Genomic DNA, 15,607 nt, shown 5'->3' on the forward strand with positions numbered 1-15,607 from the left:
TTAAGAGGATATATCAAACACTCAAGACAGTATTTCATCGGCTGTTCAAACACCTCGAATTTCGTCAAAAATACTCCGCTGCGCGTCGTATTTTCAACTCTCTTCTCGGTGTTGGGATGTCTCTATTAAACACTGTCTCTCGTGTTTGATATATTTGACTCTGGAGACTGAAGTAACCCGAACATTTTCTAGTCAGTCTCCAGTTATTGTAATGTTTCTAAAGATATTTAGGAGAATACGGAACTCTTAAGAGAAGCGACATGTACCTGGTATAATAGAATGGAGAGAATCAATACAAGTTTTCAGAATGTTGTTTCGACAGTAAATAAAATTTCAGTTGTTTAGAGATGTTGAAGGCATTGCGATCTTTATGGTGGCTCAGAAATGGCCATGTCGTGTTTTATTTGGTGATGTAAAAGTACCATGGGGGAGTACAGAATGTAAAATCCCAAATCATTTTTATAAATGGTGAATGGGCATGCGCCAACACCAATACCAAGAAACGCAAACAGAACAAATATTGGACAGAATACAATTATTTGCTACACAGCATAGCTCAAATGTTTTGTCATAATGTCATCAACATCATTGTTCCGGTCTGCTAGAGGAGAATTGGGCTGTCGCCTCTCTGCTTCAAGGCTATCCTATCCCCTGCAGCTGATGCCGCCTCTGCCCAAGATTTTAATCTTTTCTCCTTAAGCTCCCATTCCACTGTTCTCTCTTTGTTCCAATGTGCGGTGTAATTATACTCTATGGTGTCCATCTTTTTCAAGGCCAAAGCACGGCAACTGGTGGATCAAGGAATAACAGTGATCCCTGTCATCATCGGAGATGAAGTCAACAAGGAACATGTTGAACCGGTAACTGACGATGAAGACCGCATTGTTCCAGTCAAACCAACTGATAAACCCAAAGATGTGACGGATACTGTTGATGAACAGATCAAAAAGGCTATCAAAGGTAAATTGCATGATATATCATGATGAGCTCCAGAACGTTACGCTGTCTACCTCTTCCCCGCCCTCCCCCCCCCCCCGGAAAGGAAAAGATAATTATTTCGGTAATACCTGTCCACTGGATGGTGATCTATCCGGAGGCTCTGCCATCTGTGATGGACACAAACGCACCATGCAAGCCAAATATGTATCGAAGGTTTGACAATTTGTATAAAAAACCAGAGTGGTGACCTGTTATCGCCCTAGTATGTTGCCTTGCCGAAGATTGAATTCATCAAAATTATCAACTTTATGTATATTGTCTTGAATGATTTGCTACCAAAAGCTCAAAGCTACTTTACATGAAATGTATAATTACGAAAAATCTGCGCTCAAGACAATGTGGCCCAAACTTCCAGAACCTCTCCCTGTTTCTGTCGCATGAAGTGACTAGATGTATTGCCATTGTAGCCCATCCCTCTGCATTGCATCGGTTAACCCTAACACTTCGCTAGTACGGACTTGTGCATATGAGTCGAGAGACGTATAGTAAAAGTTAAACGCGTTGTCCCAGTAGTAGAAAGCAATGACCAAGAACTGGTATCCCTCGATGCGGAATCTAACGTCCTGACCACCGCGTTTTCACGTGATGTCAGGAGAGAGAATTAATTTTTTGGGGGTTTCTTATTTCACAGATCCTTCACGACTGGTTCAAATCAACCTTGGCTTTGCGATAAGTGTCACCTCCTTAGATTCGGACAGAACCTTCAGGCAAATGCAAGATATCATCAAGTCCGTTGTGGACAATTACCCAACATCCAACATTTTCTACAGTGTTCTATCTTTTGGAGACCCTCCCATTGTTCATATTAATTTTGACGACCAGCTGTCAGATGAGGATAAAAAACGAACCATTGACTCCATCACCAAGACAACTGGGATAGCATCGCTTGATAAAGCGTTGGAAAAAGCGCGAGATCTCTTCAATGCGGCCTCCACCCAGAGACCAACGGCTAAGAATATACTTGTGGTAATGGTTGACGGCAAGTCTGATAGCAAGCTAGATGATGTCAAGGCGTCGTCAAGGTTATTACAGGCTGATCGCGTCAAAGTGATTGTTGTTGGTGTTGGTGATGAAGTGGATAAACCGGAAGTAGATGTTGTAACCGAAATTACAGTTCTTACCAATACCACTGACAATCCAGATTCCGTGGCTGAGGTGATTATTATAACTATTGACAAAGGTAAGGAGTACATTACTTCTTTTTTTTCCATGGGTTTGATTTTATATTGTCAAGTAAATTACAGTCAAACGGGATTCCTGTAGGGCGATCTTTAAACAAAAGCTCGACTGGGCTGATAATACATGTTATTGAAAGTTGCACTTGAGCGTTTTCAATTGAGTGTCGAAAGTTATCAGGCAATTACTCAAGTTTTAATTTTGGTTTTATTGTGGTTTGAGATTGGCTGAATAGTCTAATTGGTAAGTAATTGGTTTGGTTTTGGTTTTACGACACTCAATTGAAAACCGCTCCAAGTAACGTTTAGTGCTGAATAGTTCAAATGAATGTATTCCAGTCGTTCATAATGTGTTACAATAGTTGTCTCTGCAAGGCCTGACTCTGGTGCTCTTATAATATTCGTGTATTGTATTGCAGATACTCGAGATATCCCTGACATCGACTTCGTCTTTGCTCTGAGTGCGGCTGCTGTTGATGCTGAGGACACCTTTGACAAGATAATAGACACAGTGGATGCCATAATCAAGCATTATGGAACAGACAAGTTCCGCTACGCTTTGATGACATTTGGTGACACGCCTTCCGTTGTCGTTGACTTCAGTGATGGCCGCGGCAAAGAAGCACTGAGGGCCACTGTGCAACAACTCAGACGTCCTACTGGCGAGCCAGACGTGGTGAAAGCCTTGAAAGAAGCCGAGAAGCTGTTTGACAATGCTCCTCCCAGACCAGGCAGCCGGAAAATTGTTGTCATTTTTGTAGACAAAAAGACTGCCAATACCCGCGACGACCTGAAGGAAGCTGCCGAATCGTTAATTGAGAAGAATGTGACAATTGTACCGGCAGTGATTGGTCCAGAAGTTTATATTGATGACATAGAGGTCATTATTACGAACAAAGAGTACATTGCCACTTGTGAACCTATTGAACCTCAAACATGGCCGGAAATAATAATTGACAAGTCTCTAAAAGGTGAGTCACTGATGTAAACAACCCGAAGATGACTTGGGGAATGATGCTGACAATGACGACAACAGTGACGATGACAATTATTATTCTCTTTTAGCAGTGTTGAGTATCCCCTTAATTCGTAAAATATCTTTCTCTTTTACAGAGCTACCAGAGATTCCAAAGCTTGACCTAGGCTTTGCAATAAGCACCGGTTCTTTAGATGCGGAAGAGAACTTGCAAACGATCAAGGACACCATCAAATCAGTGATCGATCGTTATGGCAAGACTGACATTCGATACAGTTTCATTTTGTTTGGCGATGAACCCTCCGAGAGAGTTCGGTTTACGGAGAGTGAGCGTTTCACCATCGAGATCCTAAAGGATAGGGTTGACAGACTCGCTCGTATCTCTGGTGCATCTCTGGACAAAGCCCTTGACAAAGCAAAGAAGATGTTCGAGGATACAGCCAGACAGGACGCGAAAAAGGTGTTAGTTGTCATCATGGACCAGAAACAGTCAGGTGATCGTGACAAGACGAAGGAGAAGGCAAGAGAACTGAAAAATGCTGGAGTGAAAGTTGTGCCTGTGGTGCTTGGTGAAGAAGCGAGTGAAGAGGAACTTGAAGAAATCACACGGAACAAAAATAACTTGGTTGAGATGGATACAGATGAGAATCCTGACAAAGCTGCGGAGAAAATTATGATTAAAGTGCTTGAAGGTAATTTTGGGTTGGGCTTAAAAATGCTATAAGGATTATACTTTAGCGTAAAATAGCAATAATGCAAGTTCGGGAATATTGGTGTATTTGGACACGATCACAACATTTTATCCTTTAAATAGTATAGACTTTAGGTAATGCCGAAAATTGAACACATTGAGTGCGGAACTTTTTGCGAGCGAATTAACCTCACGTGAAGATCTAACAAGGTGCTGTTTTCAAGGAATCCCTTGGTAACAGCGTGACGCTGAAACATTTAAATCTAAAATGGGCGGGTATTATATTAATTTCATGGTTCACACCCTGATATCGTTTAAGGCAAAGAATGAGACGACGAGTTCAAGTTTTCGCTTGTCAGTGAAATGCAGCTTTTAGTGTTCTTTGCGTCATTGGACTCATTAGCAGTGTCTTTTTTTAATTTCTAGATACGCCTGATGAAGAGGAGATGCTAGATATTGCATTTGCCCTCAGTGCAAGAGCCTTAAAATCAGACGATAACTTCATGAAGATGAAATCTGTTATAACTGAGATCCTCGGCACTTATGGCTCGTCCACTGTTCGGTATAGCGTCATCAAATTTGGCAAAGAACCAAATGTAGAACTTGATTTTGGAGACGAGAGCGATCCTGAGGAATTAAGACAGATCTTACAGCGTATTACAAAGAATGACGAGGGAGCAGATTTGGGCAGGGCGCTTCGAAAAGCTAGAGAGCTGTTCCAAGTGGCAGCGTTAACGCGTCCAGATGCTAAAAGGATCCTAGTGGTTGCCATGGACAAGATGTCAGACAGTGATGAAATTACAGTGTCGGTTGCTGCTCGATCACTGCAGCATGATGGGATCCGAGTGATTGCGGTCACGTTTGGAAAAGAAGCTGACCCGCAGGAAATGACAGAGGCAAGCTTAAACGTTAACAATGTCATTGAGACTAATGACACCGCAAGTACGAAGGAAATTGCCGCTGAAGTGATGGAAAAGGCTAACAATGGTAAGAATACTCACTGTTGAACAGCTTGGACACTGTCAAGGAAAAATAAAACTCAAGGAATTCGGAAGGTTCACGTTTTTCTCATGAATATTTCCTTTTTGCTTTTTTGTTCTTTAGCCTTTGAATTTTTTCATCTTGTAGACGCCCATACATTTGTAGTGGAACTCTGCGCCACTAATACGGCTCTTTTTGGCCCGAAGAAATCGCATGTAAAACACATTTTCGCGATGCTAAGCTGGTCGTATCAACGGATTCTAATATATGATTGGGTTTATGAAAACCGTGTCGATACTTTGCACGTGGATTTCACAACAACAACAACACCAAAAGTAGAGAAGAGCAAGAAAAGGAAGATAAGAGAGTAGAGAAGAAAAAAAGACTGACATTCCTTTTAATTTTTTTTGTCATCCCCTTTGTCGCTGGCGAGGAAAAAACGATCGAGCATTTCTGCTTTCAGAAATCCGGGCATACGTATTTCAGAATTAACGTTCACATCTCTTTTAAAATAATACTACTATTTATTACGACAAAGACGTTTTACAAGAGACAACTATATTGATACCATATTATCGTGTTACTTACTTTCCATCCAGATTCAGTGCCGCTCCTCGATGTTGACCTTGGATTTGCAATCAGTGTGACAGACAGCGGGGCTGAGCAGACGTACGAAAACATGAAAAATGTTATGAAACATATTGTGGATACGTACGGACTTGCCAGTATTAGATATGGTGTCCTCATGTTTGGTAACTCAGCCAACACATATATACCTTTCTCACAAACGTTCCCTGACAAAATGGCGCTGACGATACTTCTCAATTCATTCCCTCCACTCCGAGGTGGGCCAGACCTGCGGAAGGCATTAGAAGAAGCGAAGACATTGTTTGATCAAGCAACAGCCCGGCCTGATGCTAAAAAGGTCCTTGCTGTGATACTTGACAACAAATCCATCAATAATGACAGCGACATCGAGGAAGCAGCTAAGGTTTTGGAAGATGACGATATTCAAGTCGTGCCTGTTGGTGTTGGTTCAAATGTTGACGACGAGGAACTTGAAACTATGACAAGTAACAAGCAAAATATCATCAAAACTGACAAGGAGGGTGATCCATCAGGTGTGGGTGAAGAAATCATACAGAAAATCCGAGAAGGTGAGAAGTTCTTGTTGTTGTTGTAGTTGTTGTTGTTCTTCTTTTACTTCCTCGTCTTTTTCTTCTTCTTCCTGTTCCTTTGTTGTTTTCTTTCATGTGTCCTTTGTCCGTTTCGGTTCTTTTCCTGTCGACCTATCAGTCTAGATAAAACAACCGTAACTAGCACTAAGACACCCTCGAAATAGGACTAGAATGTAAAATAATAGAAATACATACCATGCAGGTCAGTTCCAAGCTTTATTGGCTAAATTGATACGCATGTTCTTGTCCCTTTAGATCCCCCTGCCATTCCAGAATTGGACCTTCTTTTCGCCCTTAGTGCCAACGCCTTGAAAGAGAGAGAGAATTTCCAACAAATGAAGGATATAATCAAGAGCATGATTGATCGATATGGAACATCTAGTATTCAGTATGCTGTCATTACGTTTGGAAATGTTCCCATTACCAGAATCTCGTTTAATACAGCTTTCTCAGACGACGAAGCATTGCAGAGTTTAGTAGATTCTGTGCGGAAGAGCTCTGGAGCATTATTAGACAGTGCCCTCGCGGAAGCGAAAAATTTCTTTGAAACACAGGGTCGCTCTAATGCCAAGAAAGTCCTGGTGATAATTACTGATAAGAAATCCAGCAGTTCTCTAAACAACGTGGAGAATCAAGCGAAGTTCCTGGAGGAGGATGACATTAAAGTTATTCCCGTCGCACTTGGATCAGAATCAGACATTTCTGAGCTATCTAAAACCACACCAAACAAAGAGAACCTGGTCGATGTTGACGAAGGCGATGATCCCGACATGACTGCTGAGATAATTTTGTTGAAGGTTTTGAAAGGTAACTATGGTTTATAATAATTGTGATAGGCCACCTCACACTTGGTGCCCAGGAACCCGCAAAGCGTTTCAGGTTGTTTAGGCTGTCCAGCATGGAATCCCTGTAACATGTCATTTTCTTGTCCAAAGTAGCTCATCCTGCCAAGAAAGTAGAATGTATACGGTTTATTGTCGGTATGAAAGGACAATACACATTACCGAAGCTTGTGTAGGAAGGTTTGTGTTAAGATATCGTTTATCGTTAATCGTTGAAGTTGTGGTGGAGAACGGTTTCAATATCAAAAGCAAAATTACTCCCGATTTAAAAACTGTTAAGCATCGGAGATATAAAATCCAGGTTATAACGGGCGTTACCTCGGAGATTACGTTAAAATATCATTATTTTATACCGGGGTACCCACGTTCGAGATATAGCGTGCTATATTTGATTTTAATGCTTCCATTTTATTTCGTTCTCGTTTTGCTCCGTTTAGATGTCCCAAGGATACCAGAGATGAATTTAGCATTTGCTATCAGTGCCAGAGCGGTAGATGACGAGACAAACTTCGAAAAGATGAAAGACATTCTTAGGGCGATTGTACAAAAGTTTGGTTCAAACCGAATTCACTACAGTGTGATCACGTTTGGTGATTCACCAATCACTGAGCTGCCATTCAATCGCCGGCTGCCCTCTGATGAGGCTTTGAAACGATTCATCGGTAAGTGCTGAGAAGCTACAGGAATTGGTGTTTCCCCATGGCCCTTTATGAGATAGGCGGCGAGCACTTTTGTTATGAGAGGAATGATGAATCCCAGGCTTTATGGTGCGACTAAGACGCTTGGAAAATTTGGCAAGAGGAAAATGTTTTTTTTAATTGTGGGTAATGAATTTATGAATGCATTTTATGCTCTAGAACGTTTTTCAAACTTGTCTCAAACAGTGTTTCGAAATTATTTCTGCAGGTTATATTTCCTGTTTCAACTTTGTAGTTGTTATCTATCCTCAGAGTGAGTCGCTGTCATTTGTTGAGTTCTCTTGTACACTGCCAAACTAGCAAAATCCTCAGAATCATACCCCAGTCATAAGTTAAACAAACCCTGAAAGCTGACTTTGTTAATGAAAACGGAAAATCATTTGATACTTTCAGGCTCCATTTCAAAGAACAGACGTGGTGCAGCATTAGGTGAGGTTCTGAGAGAGGCTACCAAGCTTTTTAACGATGCCGCTAAGGTTCGCCCCGATGCAAAGAACGTCTTAGTCGTTATAACAGACAAGAGGTCCGATAGCAGAGGAGAAGATTTGAAGAAGGAGGCTATGAAAATGCGGCCCGATGATATCAAGGTTATTGCTGTTGCTCTCGGAGAAGAGTCAGACAAGGATGAGCTTGATATTTTGACTCCTGAACAGGGTGAGGTCATCGAAGCTAACAGCACTGATGGTGCAAAGAAAACTGCTGAGGAAATCATGAACAAAGCTCTCGAAGGTAAGATCTGATAAATTGGAATTAATAAAAGAAAACTATGGGAATCTAAATGTCACGTCAACTAGTTATCCTGAATAGCATATCCAAATTATGTTTATCACTTGGAGAATGGGGGTAAAATCGTCTAAAATGCCGCATTTGTCTCTTATCAGCCTTTATGTTATTCTCCTTCTCTCGCTTAAGAGATGCTAATGACAGTGTTTTGGTAGTATGAATCACAGCATTCCAGAGCCAGTTATAGTTAGCCAAGAAAACGTTTCTTAATGCGTTTTAAAGGAATGTTGTTAGTATAGGTAATCATACGGTTTCGAGTTCAATTTGGAATTAATTTGCACGAGTGAGTTTTTAAGAAACGTTTTCTTCCATGACTGTGTTGTCGACGCCACTGCCCAACTAAATAAATCGTCATTTTCTAGCACTACGTTTATATAAATTATCTATGATTTATATTTTACGTTATATAAAGGAAAACATGGTACATCTTTATTTCCTCTAATGCACGATATGTAAGCTGAAATGATCGAGACTTTCTTTGCCACTTAAATGAAGCTCATTTTCGGATTTTTTACTTTATCAGTATTAACGGAATCTTTGTTTTCTTTTAGATTATCCAGATGTACCCGAGATTGATATCACTTTTGCCATCAACACCGCTGCTACCGATGCAGAAAAGACCTTCGAAGTACTGAGGGATGCTGTAAAGAGCATCATAAACATGCACAATCCTGATCGAATACGTTACAGCATCGTTATTTATGGCGACTCGGCAACACCTGTTGTATCATTCTCAAAAGATCCTCAAGACGTTCGGAAACTCCTTAAGGCTGTCGACAAACTACCACAACCCTCGGGATTACCCGATCTCAAGGCGCTTTTAGAGGAAGCCAAGAAGGTTTTTGAGAAGGATTCGGGCAGGCCTAAGGCAAACAAAGTTCTGGTTGTGGTAACTGATGCTAAATCGCCTTCGACGTCAGATGATATTAAGGAAGCTGCTAGACCGCTGGAAGACGAAGGAATAACAGTCATTGCAGTGGCCGTAGGAGATGAAGCAAACTCCAAGCAGTTGGAGAAAATGATCCCTGACAAGCAGACTCCACTGGGTGTAGACAAAGATGAAGACCCAGGTGACATAGGGGATAAAATTATGGACAAGGTATTGGAAGGTAAGTACAACTTTAAAACTCTAAACAGCAGTGGTTTGAAGAAGGCAGATAGTTCACGGGTTAGCGGAAGCACATGGAAACGTTCAAAATGTAACTTGGTCTTACAGTCTGTTTATTGTGCTGTGAAATAGCCTCGTGCAAATTTATGAAACATCAAATTCAATTCTTCAGGCACATGGAATATAATCGGTTTTGACTTGATGTGGACTAGGTTACAATTAAGCAATGGTGTGTTTTCTTCTTCTTTTCAACTCCTGATTTTGCTGTGCTGCACAAAGGGGTTTTGACGATTCTGTTGCGCATGATCAAACGAATTATGACAAGCCCTGTTAACGAAACCCAAATGAGCGCCATTACACTGAGTTTTACTGTTTACTTTCAGCTATACCCCAGCTACAGGATTTAGATTTGGCATTTGCGATAAGTGCAAACGCTGCCTTGGATTCAAGTGAAAACTTCAGAAAGATGAAAGACATCATTGACTGGGTCATTAACAAATACGGTGTGGGTACAATCCAATATGGCGTCGTTGTGTTCGGAAACACACCTTCTGTTAAAGTGACTTTTACGCAGCCTGTTAATGACGACCAGCTGAAAGCTATCCTGCAAAGCGCAGCCAAGAATCGAGCAGGATCAAACCTGGAAAGAGCACTCGATGAAGTTCAAAGGCTTTTTGATTCTTCTCCTCGTCCAGATGCTAAAAGGGTGTTGGTGCTCGTCACGGACAAAAGGTCTGACAGCAGCCTTGAAGACGTGGAGACGTCAGCCGAGGCTCTCTGGAGTTCTCGCATCAAAGTAGTTCCAGTTGCCTTTGGGCGAGAGGCAGCACCTGATGAGGTTAAGGCTACCACATCCGATGAAGACAACTTGATAGACGTTAAGAACACTAACAATCCTGATGACGTGGCTAAGGACATTATGGAGAAAGTTTTAGAAGGTCAGTGAGGCTTTTGTTACTTTAAATGTCAGTGACATTGATGGGTTAAGATGCAAGGAATGATAGAAATGGGTAACATATAGTCAACAACTGTCTCTCTTGCGTAAGCGTCTTTTCTAAATTGGTAAAACGTTATAAGTGGCGCATCCAGGTATGCTCAAGAGAGGAGGATGGGGTTGATAGGGTGTGACGGGGGGAAGGTCGGCCTTTTATTGCTCAATAAGTGTGGAAGAATTTCTTCTAATTTCTTTAATTTAATTTCAAAGAAGTGCATCTGTGGACATAAAATAAAAACTGACCAGAAGTACAGAGGATGGCACCTTGGAAAACTGAACCACGACATGTTGTTGCAAAACATTATCTACTTTTTGGAAATGTTAATTCTCCTGTTTAATTCTTTATCCTCATGATTTTATTCTCTAGATTTCAATGTGCCGAAAATGGATGTCGCGTTTGCTATCAGCGCCACAGCCTTCCAATCAGATGCCAATTTCAAGAAAATGCAAGACACAATCAAAGAATTTGTCGATAGATTGGGCGTCCATGGCAAAGTGCATTATGCCTTGTTAACATTTGGAGAACCTCCAACAACACATCTGCAATTTGGTAATAAATCGGCCAGTTTGACTGCTTTAAAAGACTTGATTGAAAAAGTTCCTTTACCATCGAAAGAAGCTGCACTGGATAAAGCTCTTAGCACTGCCAAGATGTTGTTCATCCCTGCCGCCGGTGGAAGGGTGGATGCGAAAAAAATCTTAGTGATAATGACCGATAGAGAGTCAGATAGCAGCAGCGAGGATGCCATGAAATCTTCCAAACAGGTGACGGATGAAGGAATACGAGTGATTGCAGTTCCTTTGGGTGATGAGGACAATGTGAATGAAGTGAAGACAATCGTGTCGATCAAAGAAGATGTTATCAAACCAAACATAACTGATGAACCACGAGACATCGCAGATAAGATCATTGATACCATACTTGATGGTGAGTTGTGATTAATGTAGTTAACACAAGTAATTTTGTACCCACTTCAATACCAGTGCTCCTTTCCGTCATGAGATAACAATCAAACCCTCACCTTTGTACATATGTTTACAATATTCCAGAAATTTCACTTATGCTCTTATATCTTTCAGACAATCTTCGAGTTCCACAGATTGATCTAGGATTTGCTATCAGTGCCACAGCTGTGTCAGCCTCAGACACCTTTGAGCGCATTAAGGACACTATTACTGCAATCGTTGACGAGTATGGAATCACTGATAGGCTCCGTTATGGCCTCATCGTGTTTGGTAGAAACGCACTTCAGAAATTAAGCTTCGGCGAAGAATCTGACATGAACTCTTTGAAGGCTAAAATAAAGTCATCTCAACGTCTTGGAGGGGAACCTAACTTGCTGAAAGCTTTAGAAGAAGCCAAACGATTGTTTGACTCGGAGTCAGCTGGACCTGATGTGAAAAAAGTTCTGGTTGTTATTACTGACAAGAAATCCACGAGTCGCCCTGAAGATGTGAAGAAGGCTGTAGTGCCTCTAGAGGAGGGAGGGGTTAAAATTGTACCCGTCGCTGTCGGTTCGTCAGCCGATCCCAGCGAGTTGGAAGTGATCACATCCAATAGAGGATACATCATAGTGACACAGCGAAAGCTTGATCCTGATGTAACTGCTGAAAAGATCATGGAGAAAGTGTTGAAAGGTATCACAATTTCTTCTTACAATTTTTGATGTGAAATATCATACGCGAAAGACCGTGTTTGACCACATTTCCAAACACCGAGAAGAGAGTTGAAAATACAACGCGTAGCGGAGTATTTTTGACGAACGTCGAGGTGTTTGGATATCTGGTCAAACACTGTCTTGAGTGTTTGATATATCTTCTCAATCCAAACTAAAACTAAAGAGAAAAGGTATACATAAATCGTAAAAGTCTATGCTAATTAAAGTGCCACTATGATCAAATTCTCCATACCCATTTTTTACATTTTCGCACACAATAGTTCTTTCCTAGATTGTTTGCCAAATTTCAATCTATTACGAACATTAGAACTCATGTCGTTTGGACCTTTATTTCCGAGAATTTACCGCCGCCATTAATTTTCCTTGTTCCAAGTCTTGGTTGAGAATTTGAGAAAATGACGTCATTTTCTCAAAGATACCACACGGGTTGAAATTATAATAACAATTAGCACAGCAATTCGCATAAAGAATAACAAAAACTTTGGCTCATATATTCGTGCAATTTTTTACATTAATTGTTATCATAATTTCATCCTGTGCGGTATTTTTGAGAAAATGACGTCATTTTCTCAAATTTTCAACCAAGACTTGGAACAAGGAAAATTAATGGCGGCTGTAAATTCTCGGAAATTAAGGTCCAAAAACCACGAGTTTTAATGTTCGTTGAAAATTGAAATTTGGCAAGATATCTAGGAAAGACCTAATGTGTACGAAAATGTAAAGAAATGGAGATCGAGAATTTCATCATAGTGGCAATTTACGATCATATATACAAACAATGTCACGGTGATAGTTTCCTTTGGACTTTGTAACTTGATGATTTGTTGATGAGGAGAGGTTTGATTGAATCGTCTCTTTCATCCTACAAATGGCCGTGTGAAATATATTCGATTGTCACTTGTCCTATTTGACCTGTGGCCCATAAAAAATCCATTCCTTTTAGAACGAAAGTGGTGGCCTTCACAGCCGCCTATCACTTATTAATGCAAGTTCTATTTGTATTCTTTAACAATTGAACCACCCATAAAGAAAGAAAGCCCTTACGGACCACCTATCGGATGTGTAGCCGTGCTGGGGATTGGAAACGTTGTTTTCCTGTCAAGCCTTATGACGACTTTGTGTCCCCTTCCAAAGGTGTCCTACAGTTAGCTTTGTCTACAGATTTCGTTCACTAGGAACTGAATCTATCCGTGATCATTATGATTATAGTATTTGTGAATTTGTCTGACCCATTGCTCCAATTCTTGATCGATTATCAGATTTGCCAGCAGTTCCTGATATGGACCTTGTATTTGCCATCAGCACCATCTCACCTAAAGCCGATGTGAACTTTGCTAAGATAAAGGAAGTTATCCAGGATTTGATTGATAGGTATGGAGTCCAACGAGTGTACTACAGTATCATCCTCTTCGGTCGAGATCCGTCCGTCAGGATAAAATTCACTCAACAACTCAACGAGGATTCTTTGAAAAATGCTGTGAACAGACTTCCAAGACCATCCGGAGGGTCGTCGCTTCAAGCTGCCCTAGAAAAAGCCAGGGAAGTATTTGACGAAGGCAGCCGTCCCGACTCGAAAAAGGTCCTGGTTGTTATATTGGACCGAAAGTCTGAAAGCACTATCGCTAACGTAAGGGACGCTGCTAGCGAGTTAGAGGAGGATGGAGTCAAGGTGATTCCGGTGGCTTTTGGAAACCGAGCTGATACTGACGAAGTGGAAGCAACCACTCCAAACAAAGCGAATTTTGTCAAGATAAATGACACCGCTCTTCCAACAGAGTGTGCTGAAGAAATCTCCGAGAGAATCACCGATAGTGAGTATGACAACGAACTTCAAACGTAGATGAAAATAGCGACAACATGATCGCCTATAAACCGCGAGAGTCCTTTTCCCTCATTGCAATATTGAAAATTGGACAAGAGATTGTGTGTATTCTAGGGTTTGGGTTGGGTAATAAATTCTGTGTTTTGGATTATAATGAACCATTTTATTAGTGTACACTAATTAGAAGTCGTGTTTAAAACGGTGGGACCAAGTTGGAACTTTCCAGATAAGCTCCGTTATCTTATAAAAAGGCATATAATACGCAGTGCAAACACTGCGTATAGTCCTACACAAACGAAGCTTTTTGGACAATAGCATTTCGTTCTAAAAGAGCTATGAGACTGCTTAATATTTTGGTTTCATACTTTAAGAGAACACTGCACTACCATCTCCGAGATTCAACTAGTGATATGTTACTGTTTTGTTTAAGATAAGCCAGTTGTCCCAAAGGTTGACATGGGATTTGCCATCAGTGCGACTGCAGCAAATGCCAAGGAACACTTCCAGAAAATGCAAGAAGTCATCAAAACGTTCATTGATAAATATGGATCTCATAGGATTGCTTATAGTGTTATGACCTTTGGATCAAGCCCGACCATCCATGTCCGCTTCAGCGACTCAGCTAATCCCGATGACATCCTAAAGGGAAATGTTGATAGCATTCCACAGAATACAGCACGGGCATCACTGGACAAAGCCTTGTACGGAGCGAAAGAGCTTTTCAAGGCCTCTAATGGCGCCAGACCAGACGCTATGAAAGTTTTGGTGGTGATAACAGACAAGAAATCAGAGAGCCTGGCGGAAAATGTCGAGAAATCCGCGCAGAGGCTTGACGAGAGTGACATCAGAGTGATTGGTGTCGCACTTGGCGATGAAGGAGATGGAGAGCTGCGTCACATCACTGACGTCAAGGATGATGTCATCAATACCACTGATACAACGTCACCCACCAAAGTTGTAGAAAAAATAATGGAACGCGTGCTCAACAGTAAGTTTTCAACTCGATACTTCTAGTTTCTTCATTAAATATTTTACATTTTGCTCACCAACTTAGGAAGGAACGACCGTATAGTTGATGTATAGACATAGGAGTGGTGGTTGAGGCCCCGTCCACACGAATCCCCGACGAAAACGGAGCTTTTCGAAAACGATCTTAACGCCTGCTTGGTGTTTTAGCGTAGACGGAAAACATTTTGAAAAGGGAGTTCTTAGAATTCAATGACGTCACAATGATCCTGTGATTTCCCTGCCCGAGTTTTCCACAAACACTAATCAATAATTTCCGGTGATTTTTACATTTTAAATTTCTACGACGTGGGCCGTTTGCATCTTTTGCTTTGTTTGCGTCTTTCCTTATTTTTCATAGTAGGTACTCAAAGTTAAAAATCAATTATTCTAAAAGCGAATAAAGAAATATCAACTCATTTTTTACTAGGTATAATCGAGGTGTTCGTGAACTGTAGCTCGATCATAGATATGGTAGCAGAATCCCATATATGTTATTTGCCGGCTGGGAGGTCCATAAGTGAAAAACTGTTACCGAGGTCTTGAAAATGCTGCCCGAGGCCTGCGACCTGGGGCAGCATTTTCAAGTCCAAGGTCACAGTTTTTCACTATACGGACCGACACTAGGCTGGTAAATAACTTATATATTATTCTTTCTCTCCCTAAAATCATCGTT

The 15,607-nt window shown here is 41.1% G+C and overlaps 1 protein-coding gene across 5 annotated transcripts in view; it reads left to right on the forward strand.

Moving 5' to 3' along the window:
• LOC110045097 (uncharacterized) overlaps positions 1-15,607 on the forward strand; it is a 112,353-nt gene that overhangs the window by 53,201 nt on the left and 43,545 nt on the right. For all 5 annotated transcript variants that reach the window (XM_089281999.1, XM_089281997.1, XM_089281998.1 and 2 more), the window contains 15 exons: positions 774-960; positions 1,631-2,179; positions 2,594-3,145; positions 3,288-3,842; positions 4,268-4,828; positions 5,422-5,979; positions 6,256-6,807; positions 7,280-7,504; positions 7,934-8,269; positions 8,875-9,432; positions 9,815-10,369; positions 10,793-11,353; positions 11,506-12,063; positions 13,364-13,915; positions 14,357-14,914. In XM_089281999.1, the coding sequence (XP_089138125.1) occupies positions 774-960; positions 1,631-2,179; positions 2,594-3,145; positions 3,288-3,842; positions 4,268-4,828; positions 5,422-5,979; positions 6,256-6,807; positions 7,280-7,504; positions 7,934-8,269; positions 8,875-9,432; positions 9,815-10,369; positions 10,793-11,353; positions 11,506-12,063; positions 13,364-13,915; positions 14,357-14,914 (7,417 nt within the window). The remainder of the gene's footprint in view (positions 1-773; positions 961-1,630; positions 2,180-2,593; positions 3,146-3,287; positions 3,843-4,267; positions 4,829-5,421; positions 5,980-6,255; positions 6,808-7,279; positions 7,505-7,933; positions 8,270-8,874; positions 9,433-9,814; positions 10,370-10,792; positions 11,354-11,505; positions 12,064-13,363; positions 13,916-14,356; positions 14,915-15,607) is intronic.

Source organism: Orbicella faveolata, unplaced genomic scaffold (genome assembly GCF_042242905.1).
Source record: "Orbicella faveolata isolate gen_17 unplaced genomic scaffold, um_ofav_v1 contig_12, whole genome shotgun sequence".
Taxonomy (NCBI): Eukaryota; Metazoa; Cnidaria; class Anthozoa; order Scleractinia; family Merulinidae; genus Orbicella; species Orbicella faveolata.